At 38.6% G+C, this 17492-nt stretch overlaps 2 protein-coding genes across 3 annotated transcripts in view; one reads left to right on the top strand and one right to left on the bottom strand.

The window, feature by feature from the left end:
* The window catches only part of wdfy4 (WDFY family member 4), a 39919-nt gene extending 28288 nt beyond the window's left edge, over positions 1–11631 (bottom strand). Inside the window, exons 1-16 of one of the 2 annotated variants that reach the window (XM_017412906.3) lie at positions 10509–11631; positions 9272–9520; positions 7389–7500; positions 7042–7166; positions 6756–6884; positions 5810–5999; positions 5309–5498; positions 4880–5040; positions 3587–3819; positions 3357–3496; positions 2966–3096; positions 2602–2703; positions 2330–2520; positions 725–1428; positions 500–590; positions 9–223 (exon numbers count right to left, since the gene is read on the bottom strand). In XM_017412906.3, the coding sequence (XP_017268395.1) occupies positions 9–223; positions 500–590; positions 725–1428; positions 2330–2520; positions 2602–2703; positions 2966–3096; positions 3357–3496; positions 3587–3819; positions 4880–5040; positions 5309–5498; positions 5810–5999; positions 6756–6884; positions 7042–7166; positions 7389–7500; positions 9272–9520; positions 10509–10529 (2984 nt within the window). In that variant the 5' untranslated portion in view covers positions 10530–11631. Of the gene's footprint in view, positions 1–8; positions 224–499; positions 594–724; positions 1429–2329; positions 2521–2601; positions 2704–2965; positions 3097–3356; positions 3497–3586; positions 3820–4879; positions 5041–5308; positions 5499–5809; positions 6000–6755; positions 6885–7041; positions 7167–7388; positions 7501–9271; positions 9521–10508 lie in introns of both variants that reach the window. The other variant, XM_017412905.3, reaches the window with a different exon arrangement.
* Positions 11632–11972: 341 nt separating this feature from the next.
* On the top strand, positions 11973–16651 carry si:ch211-223a10.1 (putative ZDHHC-type palmitoyltransferase 6). The gene is made up of 10 exons (XM_017412776.3): positions 11973–12275; positions 12769–12904; positions 12989–13099; positions 13181–13313; positions 13843–14021; positions 14181–14254; positions 14363–14525; positions 14628–14710; positions 15417–15607; positions 15688–16651. The coding sequence occupies exons 1-10, from the start codon at positions 12152–12154 to the stop codon at positions 16174–16176; spliced, it is 1683 nt and encodes a 560-aa protein (XP_017268265.1). The 5' UTR covers positions 11973–12151; the 3' UTR covers positions 16177–16651.
* Positions 16652–17492: the final 841 nt, after the last annotated feature.

Raw genomic sequence — 17492 nt, 5'->3', positions numbered from 1 at the left:
TGTCTGACCTGAAGTCAGAATGTGAGATGGCCTGGGAGGAGAGCTTCTCCAAAATTCTTGTTACAGGTAAGTGTAATGGGTGGTTCGGAGCCAGCAACATGCTCCGACAACGGACCAGCAGAGTGGAGATCAGCCCCCCCTCGCACATTATCTGGCGGTTTCGCTCAGATTTGACCATGGCCTGGATGTGGTACACTACTGAAAACTGGACTTCCATAGAGAGCTGGAACAAAAGGAAAATTAATATGAATGTTCTTTTTTTATTTTAAAAGGCACAACTAGAGATTAGACCATTTCAAACTTTAAAAAAAGCATAAATTAAACTCAAGAAACCCAAACCATTGAAATCTGTATTTTAATCATTCAATCTGTATTTTAATCACTGATTTGATTCACTCACTCAGCATTTCTATATGTATAAATGAGGATGGTTATGTCTTCAATATGTTAAAGCCAACAAACTGAATCAACAACAACTCCATTTAATATGACAACATACCTGTGGATCTTCAGGGCTGAATAGATGTGGAAGAAGAGTCATAATAACTCGAATTGCTCCTGGATGAAAAATAATCTGATCAAATGAGAACCTACTAGAAAAAAGAGAGAAATATGTCAATACTTATGGCATGATAAATAAACCATTGTTTAGGTATAAATATTATTAATATTTTAGGAATATAAGAGAGTCCTTTATTATGTTCTAATAATTCGAAACACCTACCTGTACTGAGTCTCTATGCTGATTGTGGGACTACTGGGTGCAGAGTTTTTGTCCTCCTTGGACTGCAGGCCTGATCCTGGCAGCACAAGAGGCTGTTCTGCATTCACACCTTCATATCCTGTTGGTTCATGTAGTTTCTCTTTATCTTCATCATACTCATTGTCAGGCTCCTGTCTGGGTTGTAAACCCCGAGGAGAGTAGGTCCCTGAGGCAAAGTGGTCTAGGTAGGAGAGCAGTCTTATACACGTCCGAAGGGTGACTGGCAAATTTGGCTGTGGTGAGGTAGAGCAACACGTGGCTTCTGCCAACTCAACAAACTGGAAAAAGCTCTTTCTAGAAGCCTGGTTGTCCTCTGCTGTCCTGGGACAGGAGCACTTCCCTTCATCCCATTTCTCACTCTCGAGGGCTTCAGTGTGGAAGCAGCCTAGTTGAAGGAGAGCATCTGCCAGCCTTTCATAAAAGCCACCAGCCTGAAAATGGTGCGCGTTAACATCGTGAAGATGCACGGCCAGAGCCAGGATGTGCAACGCAAGGAGGAGGAGTTCCAGCAGCTGTTGATGTCCTAAAGTCTTCCACACTTCCCTGGTTGGCGGTTCAGACAGAGCTCCTTCCATGTCTACCACCAGAGACAGTAGTCCAGTGAAGCCTCCTGCTTTCCTAAAGGCTTCCCAACTGTTGGGGCTCTCCAGGACCCTCAGCACAGACTAGTGAGACAGACCACCAGGACAGTAAGGATGCTGGCTTAAATACACGAAAAATACATGTGACCTAGCAAATTCTGCTTTCTCTGTTTTAGAGAAAACTGATTCTGATAGTCACTAAGATCTGCTCAGCCTTGGCTTGTGAAAAATATTTCTAGTCAATTAAAACAATGTCATGAAAAATAGATGAAACATATAGATAAATCATAAATCATTTCTAGTAACTAGTTTTTGGAGGTGAGCAAAATCACATTAGCTTTATTGAATTTAGAGAGCTAATCCATCAGGTAGGTAATGTGTGAGACAGAACGTAGAGGGAAATGTGATTAACTGAAACTGGAGTAATCACAATGGCTCTCAACACTTGCCAGCCCAGGTCGTAGCCAATCTGATTGCCACCTGCTATAACCGTGTTAGCACAAAGAACACACACATACACACACAGGCTCGTGAATGCAAGCACATGTGCAGACACTCACACGCGGTGCGAACATGCACAAGTAAGTGTTCCTCTTGCTGCCATCTATAAAAATGGACACATACAGTAGGTGTGTAACTCAGTTAGGCTTTAATAAGATCTCTGTCCCATTCACTGATCTGATAGAGGTGGTAATCTTCAGAGCACCACAGCACAGAGCTGCTGGCCTAATCAAATCGGTCCGGAGTTAACAGCGAAACCAGTTTTAGCAAATCAATCTGCATTTGTCTATAATGCAATCAAAGTCCCACATCCTGAGAAAATAAATTCACAAGCTTATCATGCCTTAAGTGCATTACAATTTGTCAGAATTGAATGTAGAGGGAAACTGCATTTAGAGCATATCTGTTCCTGGATCAGTGTGTGTGTGTGTGTGTGTGTGTGTTCTGCGGTGTGTGATTGTCAGTGCATGTATATTTAAAGTACCTGCAAAAGATCCCGCTTTAAGCAGAGTTCCTGCTGTGTGGACGAGCAGAGGGCTCCAATGGCTGTGCTCATGAACTCATCCGGGTTAATTTCAGCTAGCTGCTCCAAAATGCAGAGTGTTGGACCTCGAAACTGATCGTCATCCAAGAAGATCTTTATGTAGGGAATCATTCCTAGATCTCGAACCAAAACTGGGAAAGACATGCAAGAAATAAATAAGATAAAATTCAAAACACAGTATTTTAAAGTATAAAAACTGGAAACTGTTTTACCTGTGTTTTTGATAGAACGTAAAGTAAAAGTTGAGACAACTTGAAGCATGCAGGTAGTAAGAAGTCTCTCACTGTCCTCTGCACATGGCAGCTGCTGGGAATCTAAAAAGAAATAACACACAAATGGGAATTTAAGAGGGTACTAATTAATTCCATTTTTGCAAGTTAAATTCAGCCACATCAGACATTTATTGCAAAGGCTGACAAATTTTATTTCACACAGACTCAAAAAAACACACAAAAAAAATTCAATTCATATTTAGTTACAATAAAGCTAAGTCTAACAATTACAGTTTGTCTGCCTTTTGCTGTTGTGTAATCAGGATCACACCAGAGGTTGGGATAAAAATGTGTTGATATTTACTTAGTTGAGATGAAGCTGCAACACCAGCCTTCCTCAGGATCTTTGCTCTTCTGCGAAGTTCTCCAAGCAGCAGTTCTTGTAACCTGCAGTCACTTAGCACCTCTGCCAGCAAGGCACCATGCACAATCATCCTACAGAAAAAAAAGGATAGCCTTTATTCAAGAAGGTAACACTAAGTAGAAACAAAACTAAATGCTCACTTTCCAGAAGTAACCAACTTTTATTGGTCCTCAATTTAAATTTCAAACTTTACTGTGGAAATTGACCAATCTGTCTAAGGCTCAATTTAAAAGTCAACTTAGATGAAAATAAAACTCTGACTAGCACTGGACAATACCGTTCTTCTAAATAATTTTATGCTTAGACATCCTGAAAAATATAAACTGCTTACTTGTAAAAAAACTGGAGAGCCACCACACTAAATTCTATCCCACCGACTCCATCAGCCAAAGTCCCAGCCAAGCTCTGCTTCAGTACAACCAGAAGAGCTCGCAAGGTCTCGTGAGGGATGTAGTTTAGCCTAAATATCACCTGTCAAGGTAAACCAGTCCTTAAAACAGATCTTGCTATCAAAGAAAAGACATGCACAGTGACTTTTCTGTCAGTGATTGCAGATCATACCATCTCTAGCATTGAAAAGTAGAGTTTGTGAACAGGTGAAGGTTTACACCACATACAGCCAGCTAGCTGGGCCATCGATTGGACAGACCACTCCAAAAGGAAGAAATTAGCTGGGTCCTTCTCCCATATTTTCTGTAGGGTTTCAATAAGCTGGCAGCACAGGAGACAATCCTGGGAGCGTAGCAAAGATGCCTGCAGCAGGTGGAAGGCAGGAAGGTTCTTCACTGTTAAACCTGGAGGAGTTGAAGAAACATTCCATTAGACTTAACTTTTTAAAACCGATTTCATTCTTTTAAAACTGGCAATCTGTGACAATCTATAAGATACACAAATGTAGAAAATCAAACAGTAGTCAATTTGGTCAAAATAATTCTTTAAAACTTGATTTATAAGATTTTGCTTCGACAAGGTCAAACACAGACTGTCACTTTTACAACTCAGCACATGCAGAATCTCAATACCCAACTGAGTTATACATGCATTGATTGAATAAAAACAAACAGATTTACATTCGTGAACGCAAAAAATGAAACATAATCTGCCATGATGGAGTTTGTTTGCAGCATTGTCAAAATATTTAGAGGAAATCTTAGATTTTAGATGCCAAAACACACTGTTGTTTTGTTGTAAATAAACACAAAGCTGGTTAGTAATAAGATTCATTTTCACACCTAAAACTTTATCGGAATCATATTAAGTTAGCAAAAACAGTGTCTCGTCTCTCTGCTGGGACCAGAGCTGCTCTTTAATGTGATAGATGGCTGCTGAGTGTGTTCGTCTGTGTATGTATATTACGTATGCTCTATTTATGAGTACTGGATAGAAGAGTGTGTGTGCATCTGTGATAGATGGCTGGTTGCTGTAGGCCAGTGGTGAATGAATGTGGGGCATCCTAACAGAGTTAGAGGGGGAGCCTCCACTTCATCATCCCAGACATAATCACCTCAGTTTCCTGTTAACTTGAGGGGTGCTGTGGACTGCAGAGGGGCAGCAGTATGGGGAGTGGGAAGGTGGAGTCTCTGGGAAAGCAGGGGAAGGGGGTTGGTTTACTTTGGGAGGATTATATGAGGGCAAAAGTGCAAAGTAGGTATGAAGTGTGTGGTCCCTTTGAGGAAGCCTTCCCCTCACTGAGTCCATCTTTGCTGAGCCATGCAAGTGATACTAATTAGATAGTTTGGAGAGTGCATTTGGCAGGAGTGGTTTGCAGTTTATTCTCATGGTACAATCAGAGGTAATACGGTAGCGTCAGCAAGAGAAAAACATCAAAGAAGGACATATAAACACTCATCCTACCTTTGGTGAGCAGCGGGTCAAACTTAAAGCCTGCAGGCTGGGGATTAGTGACACAAAGAGCCACTTTCAGCTCAGATTTTCCAAGAAGGGTGAAGGATGCGATAAGATTCAACAGTTCCTCCACAGGCTGAAATTGATCCAAGGGCACACCTTCTTCACAGCTTGTCATCATACAGTGTTGAGGAAAAAAAAGTGACTTTAAGAGAAATAAAAATGTAACCATACTGACTCTGAGAGTACATAAACTCTTTTTATAACATCATGCCACACTATTCTACCTAATTTCCAAGAATGTTTCACAACACTTCACCTAAAAAGGATGAAAATGGCCCCAAACCCACTTCTTGTTGCTTTGCAGTCAAGTGTGTGTTCTCTAAGCACTTTCTTTGTTGTGTTAAAATTTTACTCACTCCATTTTTCTGGTCTCACCGTTTCAGGATGTTCTCCAGGGCCAAGTAGCCATTGTTTGTGTCAAACTCATCGAAGAGGGCTGGACTGAGGTGATAAGTGTCTCTTACGAAGCTGAAAACAGCCACAGCCACCTCAGCTAACAATGATCCTGACACATTGGCATCGATATGCAACAGGTTCTGGATGCAGATTCGGACACAGTTTTTGCCTGATGAGGGGAAAAACAATTATTTAAACCACATCATTCATACTGTAAGGTTATTCCACTTCATTACAGGTCAAAAAAATTAAAACAACTCTTCTTCATCCATTGTTGACATTATAGTTTATAGATGATTAAAAAATAATCATTTTAACTACATAAATATTGTTGCTTTTATTTGGAGGAGAATCCCTCACCATCTTTCTCTCCAAAGGTCTCAATCTCATTGGGAAGCTCTATTTATCCCAAACAAACTTGTAAATGACAGTAGACTTCAGGGAAATTATACTTATTTCCATTAGCACTGGCTACCTCACCTAACAAACTTGGAACAGTGTTGCTTGTTGGTACAGCAGAAACTGCTTTGAGGATGCGTGAGGCCTGATGTCTCCAGTTGGAGCTGGTCTGATCCCAGAGCGACGTGAGTCCAATGATGAGACACTGCAGTTCCTGAGTCTCCACCAGCATCTCCACATTAGCTGGCTGTTTGCAGAGCTGAAGGAAAATCTAAAAAATGGCAGCAAGAATAAGTTTAGATTGAATTTAATTCCTAAAATAAAGAATAAAAATACTATCAAGTCTATATACCAATAAATAAAATACTCAAGGTAAACAGAAACATTAAATATAACACTGTAAAAGTTCAGAGCCACCTCTTGTTTCTTTATAAATTCTGTGAAATGAACCAAAATTTCTTGTAATTTTTTTGTTTTTAGTAATAGTTCTCCTGGTTTTCTGAAGGTCATTTTTAAGTTTTTCTCTGGCCATTGATTGCTTTTGTTATTTTTCTATTCATTCTTTTTACTTGCCTATTGTCAGAGTAATAGTTTTCTAGTTCAAGGAACTTAAACAACTTTTTAACAAATCAAGCATTAAAAGTATAATTTGACAAGTAGAACATTCTATTTTTGTCAACTAGGTTATTAAAAAAGAGCTATAAGTCAGAAAGTTTCTATATTTCAGTTGGTCCTTTAAAAGGAAGAAAAACTTTTCAAGTGGGAGACAAAATAAGAAGTGGCTAACCTTAAAAAAATGTATTATTTATCACTGATACAGCATCTGAAAGACATGTCTTCGCTAAATAAAGCAAAGACTTAACACTCGACCTGAGAATACATCAACGAATCCATCAAATCTATGTGAAGTTCCTGGCTGCTATTTGAAAACAATCTGTAAATCTTGTCTAAAATAGAAATTACAAAAATTAGATGCATCTGGATAATACAGATGATAGCCTTAAAATAATGTTTTAAAGCTGTTGACCTGTGTTAGAAGTTCCTGAAAAGTCTGCTCTGTGGTTGTGTTTTCCGTCGTAGCTGGAAGACACACCAGGAGGTAGAGACATTTCACCAAAGCAGCCGGAAGTCCTGGGTTTGTACAAGACAACACATCCTGCAAACACACATGTAGCGGTGTTAAGATTTTGAATTTAAAATGTGCAAAGAAAACTCCTGTGAAATTTTCATGCTGTTTTTTTATGTATTAATGTACATAAAAAATGTACATTGTTAATGTACACTGTTATCTAATAATGGTATTTATAACTCACCAAAGTGTCAGTTGTGAGCAGCAAAATAGACTTTAACAGCAGCCATCCTGAACCTGTGTCTGTGTCGCAGCTTGTGCCATTATCTGGCTTCTTAAAGAACTGCACCACCTCTTCGCAGGCCTTCTCTGAAAATGCAAAACAGATGTAGTGATCCACAGCTACAGCAGATGAAAAGGCCGATAAGTACAACCAACATGCAGGAGGTAACATTACACTACAAGTAAAATCTCAATGGAAAGTACAAAAAAAGAGCACTGAGAAAAAGCAGAAGTAGGCAGAGGAGGTAGAAAGTCCCTCTGCATTGAATTAACAGCAGTGTATTTGCTGATTTGAGCTGTAGTTAGTACCTGCGGGCCGTCCTGACACTCTGCTGTGGATATTATGGATGACAGTGTCAGCAGTGAGAGCTGCCAGCTCCCTTATGTCCACACCTTCTAATCTGCCCCCATCCTCATAAACCTGCAATGAGATGTGAACGAATAAATCAGGCTTAAGAACTTCAGAGCAAATAACTTGGGCAAAATGTTATATACTGTAGTTTTAAATACTGATTGAAATTATTCCAGTATGTTTGAGATGCCTTCAGGAAAAAACAAAACAAAAAAAACTGGTGCACATAAGTTTGAATTTATAGTGGGTTTTCTGAAGTAAAAACATATTAAAATGTTTAAAAATGTAAATGATCAAGAATTTTGTGTTTTAGGAAGTTCTGAGAAGTCCTTGTAGGAGCCGGTTAGTGATCGTGACTGACTGCAGACAGCTAAAAAACTAAAACTCAATAAAAATGTTTGAAGAATAAGAAAAAGTTCATACTATAAACCAAACCACAGAAACTCTCACGCAAAATGTTATTTTAAAAGGACAAGGACTCCTGAAACTTTGACGTAGGCCTGCCTAAAATACGTGGACTGTGCCTAAAATTTGCATCCTTGCTATTTTTGAAAAGGAAAAAAAAGGTTTGCAAAGAAAAGTAATTAAAAGAAATAAATGAAAGCCTTTTATAGACACATTGTTACTATGATGAGCATGTGATAGTTTAGTTAGCCTGTAAATGACAACATATTTTTAAAAATGCACAAAAAAGTAACTATTTCAGTTATTTGATTTAACACATTTATGCTGTATTATTATAAATGATATTGAGAATTAATATTACAAGAGACTGTAAATGTTGTGTAAAAGAAACATACCTTAAAATGAATCACTTATCATTTTCATTAGGATGTGTATTGGGCCACCTCTCATAATTGAACCCATTGAAATAGTGGTGTAACAATTGATATAATCAATATAAGTATCACCTTTCAGTAGTCATAATATTATGGCTGATTTATGTTAAGGAAAAACCCATAATATCTATTTATGAAAAAGTGAAAAAATATCCTCAACAGTTGTTTTGTTTTATATTTACGTCTTGAGAGAACAAAACAAAAAGGTTTCTGTGAAATAAAATTTAGAAAACATTCAGATTTAAATTAGGATTAAACTTTTAAACAGTGCTTACATTTTTTAAAAGCCTCAGAACTTAATGTTTGATCATATAGTCTGGATTTTTTTTACTTTATTTGAAAAACAGATGTCATCACAAGCTACGCACTCTTAGAGCTACATACCAAATTTCACTGAGTTCGCCGTTTTTAAGTGGGGCTTTAATTTCTGGTCAAATCTCTGGTCATGAGACCAGCACAGACACGGAGCTGCACAGAGACCAAAGGCTGATTACATCTGCAGCTTTAGGTTTGGTTAGCGGTATGACACACACAGAAAGAATCAACTTTACATCAGTAAAAAGAGATGCAAGATTTCCTTATAACTATGACAAAATATGGGCCTACTTTTCACAAAATTAAAAATAAAGCTAAGGTACGACACTGATGATTCCCAGAGAAGTGTTCCATAAACTCTGAGATACAATTTAAAGGTTCAGTACATGGACAGTAAGTGGTGGGATCAGCTAAAAGTCAAACATCTGACTGTAACGTCATGGTATTTTAATCATTGGTTCATTTGCTTTAGGACACCACGCTGCTTTGAGGCATCCACTAAATCTTTTTAAAGTCAGCTAAAATCAGTCGACTGTTTACAATTATTCTTGCATGATCTTCTGATAAATGATAGTTGCTTTTTATTTTATTTTGCAATAGACTGGAAAATAAATTAATCATGTTGCTGAAGAGCGTTGCAAAATATAAAACATCAAAATCTGTAAACTTTTCCTGGTGGTCCATACCTGTATGTAGAGAGGTAGGACTTTATATAAGGACGCTTCATGTTGCTCCAAAGAAACTCTGTTGTCACAGCTCAAGTATGTGTGAATTCCCAGCTCCCGTATTTTCTCCCTGAGCACTTGAAGGAGTTCAGGATTCCCACAGCAGCCCTCCACCTTCTCCGTCTTCAACTCCACAGAGACACTCAGCTCCCCTGAAGCACTCAGCTCTCCCGTTTCCTTATTGATCCTCTCCCTTGCCATAGTTTGACCCTGGAGGGAAAACAGAAAAAATTTGTCACGCCGCTCCTTCTGTTTTTAGATATCATGTGGTTTTATGATCTTTGTAGTCACGATTAATCATATTTCCTTGGTCTGTCTCACTTCCTTAAATAAATTTGTCTCAAATCAAACCCTTATCCCTCCTCTTTGGAACACACTGCCTGTATTGATGAACAGAAAAGACACCGATGACTGGCAGTCATGTGCACTATGGGATATTAACCTTTGAGAGGAATCAGCATACTGTTCTTGACAAGTTTTTAAAAACTGCCAGTAAATTGCCAGTAAATCTTACTAGTTATGGTTCTCTCATTTGAGATTTAGATCCACCACTCTGAACAGTTTTTACCATTGTGTTTTCATAGCATTGGTCCACATTCTCCTTTTTCCAGTTTAGTCATTAGTCACCACATACTGCAGGTATCACACTGAATTATTGTTTGTGTAAATAAAATTATTTGTAAAGAAAAAAGTATGCTAAAAAAAGTGGCACATGAGTGTTTCTGTATTTCTAATTTGAAACTGTACTCATCGTTGCAAGTCACCACCATGTTTAAACATGCTTAAAAATTTTCCCTTAAAGGTCTAACATGGACAAAAAAAATACACACATTAATGCTAATATAAGTTTTACACGTCTGTATTTTTCAAAGTGAGGAGGTGAAAAGATAAGAAGTCCTGTTGCTAAACAGACATGTTGCATATTTAAGTTTGATCATTACATATGGACAATATTTTTGCACAGTTTTGACTTTGAGACACTCAATCATAGTGAAGAAATTTATACCTGCAGGATAATCTGATGAGCCAGAGCCAGTAAAGGAAAGGAAGGCATTTGGTAAGGTAAAAACACTCAATAGCTCGTTACTTGTGACAGAGCAACTTTTGGTTTGTTTTTGTCCTCACATACAGTCGAGAAAATAACTTTAACATGCCCTAAAAGGAAAAGTATCCATGCAACACAGAGTTAAGATCTTACCTTTTCTTGTGTGAGAGCCATCAGAGGATTTCCTGGCTCCAAGAGAATGTTGTCATCTGTGTTGTGTTATTCCAAGCAAGTGAGAGCTCTGTCTCTGTTCCCATGTCAGGGGGAAAAGACACGCAGAGACCTGCTAAGGTATGGCAAACAACACATGCTGTGTAGCCCCTTCTGTAAAACCGCTTGCCTTTACTAATCCACAGCAAGTAGACTTTGAACAAGCAGAGTAACTTGTGTCAGCTGGTTCGGGTCATGTGCCTTCTCACTTCCGTAGAAAAAGCAGAAGTGAAAAACTGTTGTCTAGCTGGTTGGATGGGGCCCTCCCAGAGAAACTCAGTTGTTCTTTTCTTTTTACAGACATGCTTTGCAACACTGCAATGATATGTATCAGCCTGACAAGATCCCATGATTCACCAAGGAAAAACAAAATATCTGCCTCAGGTTGTTGTGAAAATGAGAGCTTTGGTTTACTGGTGAAACAACCTGAAACAAATTGACTGGTAAGACAAATGGAATGACAGGTTTACTGTGTGCACCTACATAAAGTAAAACTTCCATATTGCGCTTTCAACAACAAACTGGTCTTTATAAAACTCAAAAATTCTACTACAAATCTTGTTTTAGATGCTGTAAAGGAGCAGCAGAAAAAAAAATGTGTAAAGCTTCAAAAGTGTTGAGCTTTGGAAATAATCCTAAATTTCAAACTGAAATAAGACGCTGACCTTTGACAGCATGAGAAAACATTCCATCAGCTTTAGAGTTAAATCTATAATTGTGAAACTTGTGTGATAGGGATGAGATGAAAACTAAGCAGGACCAATGTTGGTAAATACTGACATCTAGTGGGCATTAGTGATACAGAAATCACTGATGACAAGCCAAGAGAGCTCAAAAGTTAGTTATTATCCTGAATGTTCTACTCAAGAACTGATAGAAGGAATTCTGTGCAGAGGGTGGGTGCACCAGTCACTTCCGACAGATTTTTTTCTCAGTTATCTTCTTTTTAAGCCACAATTTATTCACTACTTGCCCAGTATTGGTACTATTTTTTTTTAAACTTAACTTGGGTTAAACTCAAAACATTTACTGGATTTGAGACGATGGCATTTGCCTCCAACGTATACAGTCTTAGTATAACCTGGCTCCGAATAACTAAATTAACCTTGTCAAAACAAAGGCGAACATGCTAGCTAAGTTTACCGACTTTCATGCACTTCACGCATATTAGGTTTTTGACCTCTAAAGTACTTATATTTAACTTGTTATTTTGTCTAAATAAGCTCCGAAAATAAAGTTTACTTTCAGTTGTGTTTGGACGAGCACACGACGAATATAGACACATGTTCCTAATTAGCATAACATAGCAGATGTCATCGTTTTTTTTTTTTAGGGGAGTCACGTGCTTTGTTGTCACGGCGACTTCACAAGTCATGTGACCTGTTCCAACCAATAAGAGGTCCTGGGTGTGATCACCCTCAATCAGTTTAGCACAATAAAAGATTCCCGTTTCCCTGCAGCGAAAGATGATCTCCCTTCTCAGTTTGCATCATGATGCTGTAGCTCCTCGTCAGAGAAGCTGATTGCTGTCCTGCTTGCAGTTTCTCGCGGTGGAAATACCTCAGGACAGGCTCTGTGCACTCATCATGATGCATCCGATCCCTGTGTGCTCCGTTAGTGGTGGAGACATATTTGATTGTATTAAAAGAGGAGATGTTGAACAGTGTATACTTTTCGTGCAAAACGATCGATCAGTGCTCAAACAAAAAGGTAAGATCAAATAATAAGGTACAGTGTTTGGTTTGATCTATGTAAATAAGTTTTGCTTCTGAAACTGAAAGTCAACTTCCTTCTGTGTTCCCGTCTGCTGTCTTCTTGATGACGTTTCCTGTTTTTTGTTTTTTTCGTCAATAAAAAAAACGGTTTATTCCTATGTTATTTTAGTGCAATATATATATTAAATTCTAGAGTTGTAATCAGTTTGTTACTTGCAGACCTGATGAATCTCCAGTACTATGTGATTTTGTCACAGTGCCATCAGGAAACCCAACTCTGTTCAAGCTTCTCTGTTTTCTGGGCTGGCACTGGTCCTCTGATGAAGAGATGGTCAAGTCATATTGAGCTAAAACAGCTCCAGCGTGTTTCCCATTCATTTACCTGATGCACTGTTCTTTTATGTCAGGCTTGTTAGTTGCAGAAACTCTGGTTCCATTTGAAGAACACCATCTTGAAGCGTGCCTGTGATGTGCATGTCTTTATTCAGGCTGGGGAGGTTTCAGCCCGCTCCACTACTCTGCCCTCCATGGAAACCGCAACCTGGTTGACTTCTTCCTCAGCAGTGGAGCGGACCCTAACCTGACATGTGATTCAGGACAGACAGCTTTTCATTTCGCCTGCAGGTGAGCAGAAGCTGAACATTTAGACTCTCTAGGTGACACTGACTGTAGGGAGATTTTCATATTTGCCTTTTGTTTTACCATTAGGCAAGGAAACATTTATATCATACATAAAATGATGCAACATGGAGCAGATTTACGCCTTATAGACCTACAGGGGAAAACATCCATGCATCATGCTGTCACTGGTGGCAACATGTGAGTGGAAGAATTATTTTGACACAAGATTTTTTTTTTTTTTTTGTGCTGCGTGCATTAACTCTTGGTCATCTTTCCAAGAATTGCAGTGCACTATTTGTGGGAGACAGGAATGTTCCGCTTCTCGGACACAGACATGTACAAGGTGACACCTCTTCACCTGGCTGCGTCCACTGGCAACATCGACATGGTTCAGTATTTGCTCAGAGACCAGGTATGTTTTTGTTTGCTCAAAGAGCCATTACCAGAAATTTTAAGATCCAAAAAACAATTGCAAATTAGGTCAAATATGTGTATGTATAGCTGCTACAGTAAGGATGAACAATCAAAAACGTACAGACTTTAATTAAGATTTTATGACAGTTTGTGTTTTTTGTTTTCTGTACAGTGATGTGCAGCATCAGGCAATTAAATTAGACTTATATGAAACTCATTTAAGCACCCACTGGGATAATAATGCTACTTAACTGCTGGATCTAAAAGAATGGACTTGTTTGTTGATGATTATGATCAAGTAATAAAAAAATATTTTGGTAACAGACAGACGCACACAGATCTGCAAAACCATTTTCATCAGCCTTTGCCTTTCGTTAGTAGGCGATAATAGAAGAATTCTTAGGTCTTGTGCATGAAAATAGTTTAAAAGAATTTAAGCCTCAAGTTGTTCAGTGCAACAAAACTCAGTGCAGCTCGTTAAAGAAATGTGATATCTGTGATATCTGTAATATCTGCCATATCTGCAGCGATGTGCTGTGGATGCAGTTGACCAGCAGGGAGCGACAGCGCTTCACATTGCAGCAGAGAGAGGTGGAGTGGAGGTATGCTGGACTCTGCTGCAGAAGGCCGGCTGCAGATTGCTTCATCAGAAGAACTACAGCGGCCTCACTCCGCTGGATCTCAGCCAACAGGGAAAAACGTTCAGGTGAATCTGCTGCCTTCAACAATATTTGGAAAAAACAATGACTTGCTGGACACTTTGTCATAACACCCTTTCTGTGTTTTAAGATATTAATTTTTCTCTAATAAAAGTCTCTCTTGGAATTATGATGATGATTAACATTTGTATTATTTTTTCCTCTAGACATCAGCAACTTACCAAACTACTGAGTTGGTACATTAACAAGCCAATACATCACAAGCCCAGAGAATCTCATGGTAGATGTTACTGTTGTGTGTATTAGTCAGGCAATTAAAAACGGAGTGGTTATGATAGTAATAGCAATGTAACAGTAAAGTGTTTATTTTTCTGTTATTTCTCCTAAGTTCTGTACTACTGGACATTGTTCTTTCCGTCTCTGAGTGGAGCTGCCATCCTGCTGATTGCAGCCATGTTGGGAGGTTATGGGGGTCTCATCTGTGCTCTCCTTTTCCCTTGGCTGGCCAGAAGCATTTTCACCCAGTACCACCGCATGACCACATATCAAAGGTTTGATTAAAACAGCATTACGTGTTTGTTTATGAGTTAATCATCCTTAACCATTTGTTAAGCTCTCTGATGAGATAACATACAGTATGCCTTTTTTTCTAGGTTACCCAACCCGATATACTTGGGAACACTCCTCGCTGGTTTCTTTCATTCCCTGCTCTGCTTCTATGGTAAAATGATGCCTAATATCCTTAACAGAGGAAACATCTTAATTTTTATGTCAGAAGTTATTTATAATCTTTTTTGTTATATTATCTAAAGATTTAAATGTTGAAATGTTAATGATACTTTGATCTGTGAAGAACATTTCAGCAAGAGACAATTTTGCAATAAAATGTAGCAGTACTTGTCTCTCTATGAAGTTTTGTTTTTTTAGGGAGCTAGAATTTAAACTTCTGTTGTTTATGGAGCAGCAAACATTTTTGTATAGAAGTGGTGCCATCTGAAGGCCTAACAAAAACATTTCGGTTCAATTAGATACAGGCTAATAGCATAATTTTCTGCATGCATCTTTCCAGAGTCTTTGGATTTTTGAGTAGTAGTAGTTGTAAAACTTCAAGCTTAAATAGTTAAACTGTTTGCATTCCCAGCTTAACGTCTGACAGAAGCCATCTCTGAATTTCCATTCATGTTAGCAACCCAATCCCAACTAATTCGATTGGTTTGGAGATTTTCTAATTTTTAGCAATATTCAACTTTTTCAGTTTCTCGTTAGGCATTTAATCACCTTTTTTAAATGTCCTCCTGATAACAAAGTGAGCTCTTTATTTAATGTTCAGCTTCATTTGGAAGCAGATGCATGCACAGCACAATATGCACAGTCAGGCAAATATAATCTGTTATATTGTGTATTTCAAAAAGAAGTGAGCTTTATCCTTAACTTTATTGAAAGTGTGTGGCCAACCAGTGCTTTGGCTCACATCTCATTAGTCCACTTCTTGATACTGCTCAGCCTGTTCTATAAGGTTCTGACCCAGGACCCTGGTGCCCTGGTCAGGGCAGATGCAGACCCTCGGCTAACCTGTATTGCTGACCTGGTGGAGAACAACCAGAACCCTAACAGGTTCTGTCCATACTGTGAGGTAAAACGTTCACACTGAGCTTTTTGAAAAAGTTTACATAAAAAGTTGTTTTTCTGACCTTGTTGTTGTTCTCCTCATAGATGTTCCAGCGTGACTGCACGAAGCACTGCAAGCTCTGTGACGTGTGCATCAAAGACTACGACCATCACTGCCTTTTTCTCAACCGCTGCATTGGTCAAAGAAACCACAGACTCTTCCTCATCTTCATCCTCTCCATGTCTGCTGCCCACCTTCTTTTTGTTGCCTCGGGGATAAGTTACCTGTACAGCAAGATGTCAGAAGGTGGTCACGGCGTGTCACTGTGGCTCACGTTGTTGGGGGAGGAGTTCTGGGTTGTGGTTCTGATGATTATGAATGCGCTGACACTCCTTTGGGAGGTGTGGCTTCTGATTGAGCAGTTCAATGCGGTTGCCACGGGAACGACCACTTACTTCAGACACTGTGAGAGCTCAGGACGACAAAGGTCATTAGGGCAACGCTTTGTAATTGTTTTGGCGTTTCTCCTGGAAGGACGGAGATCCGTGGGCAGCAGACAAATCAAAAAGGAAAAAACCACTGTAGACATTTAAAACTGCCCTAAAACCTTTTCTCTTTTTTTCATGTCCTAATTCATCTTTAATGTTTACAAAAATTTGTGATCATGGCCACTTTTATTTGCTACCCCTCTAATATAATGTGACACTTTGTACTTAAATGTAAAATTTTGTTAAATTTAAGGTATAGAGTAGGATTGCCAGCTTGTGAGGAACAAATGCATAGTTTTTCTCAACTTTCACATTCCACATTAGTACAATTTTAATAATTGGTTGTCATTGTTGTAAAGAGTTTTATTTTAGTGAAAACCCTACTATAGGTCAAAGTCCAATCTAGTCACTTTTAACCACAAGTGCACTAAATGTCTTTACCAATCTATTCCAAGTTTTTTTGTGCCATGACACTTCTGCTCTCACTAATGGGACATGCTCTTTTTGTGCCTTTAATTACACACTCTCATTTCCTTCATGTCTCACAGAACTGTATTTTTAGATTACAGATCGTTCCTCACACCTTCGCGCATGCACTGTGTGAGCGCTACGTCATGTGATCCAATTTACTGTTCAGCATTCTGGCTGTTGTACATGTGAAGCACTTAAGACTGTGAAACAGAGCAATGGTTCCCAAAGTTGGGGATGGGATGCCATTGTGGGTCATGAAACACCAAATGGGGGGTCGTAAGAACACTTATAGAAATCAAATGATTGCCAATGGCATGTTCAAATTTAGATAGAAAATCAGTAGTCATAAATGTATAAAACATAATATAATGGTTGGTGAGGTTGTTTGTTCAATGACTTATCACCAGTGATTTTGTACTTCATCCAGTAATAGGTGGGTTATGTGTCTGCAGCTTTTATTTTGTGGGTCGAAAGCTAAAAAGTTTGGAAACCACTGAAAAAGACTTCCTCCACTGATTACTCTGTTGCTATATTTTAACTTTTTATTTTTATCTGGCCCTTGTCTTTATTCATCATTATTTATGCCTAATACTGTGTTTTATCTGTATTTTCTTTTCCAAGATAATGTTTTATAATTTTCTTCCGTGGAATAATATGTTCATTAAAAATGTGTTGTTGTTTTTTTAACATAAACTTGTAGGGTCTTTTTCGATTCAAAGTTTGTGAACTAAAAAGGAAACTCATAACATTATTCTTTCCAAAGTCATCAGTTTTCACTTCTCCATTAAGACGGCTCACTTCCTGTGTGTGTGGCTGACTGAGGACAGCAGGAGAGCATCCCACAGCTGGTTTTGTTTCTTTATAAACTAGTACCTGCGATCAAAGCAGCTGTTCGGATTATATGATGCGTTCTTTTTTTTTCAGTCTTGCTGAGACGGGCAGTTTATGTG

Source organism: Kryptolebias marmoratus, linkage group LG22, assembly GCF_001649575.2.
Source record: "Kryptolebias marmoratus isolate JLee-2015 linkage group LG22, ASM164957v2, whole genome shotgun sequence".
Lineage (NCBI taxonomy): Eukaryota > Metazoa > Chordata > Actinopteri > Cyprinodontiformes > Rivulidae > Kryptolebias > Kryptolebias marmoratus.
Note: the sequence above shows the minus strand (reverse complement) of the source record. Positions and strands in the feature narration are given on the sequence as shown.

Excerpts from the sequence above, each read along its gene's own strand:
- si:ch211-223a10.1 (XM_017412776.3), top strand. The coding sequence starts at position 12,152 with ATGATGCATCCGATCCCTGTGTGCTCCGTTAGTGGTGGAGACATATTT. Across the intron at positions 12,905-12,988 it reads GCTTTTCATTTCGCCTGCAG|GCAAGGAAACATTTATATCA; the intron begins GTGAGCAGAAGC and ends TTTTACCATTAG. Across the intron at positions 15,608-15,687 it reads GGTTCTGTCCATACTGTGAG|ATGTTCCAGCGTGACTGCAC; the intron begins GTAAAACGTTCA and ends TTCTCCTCATAG.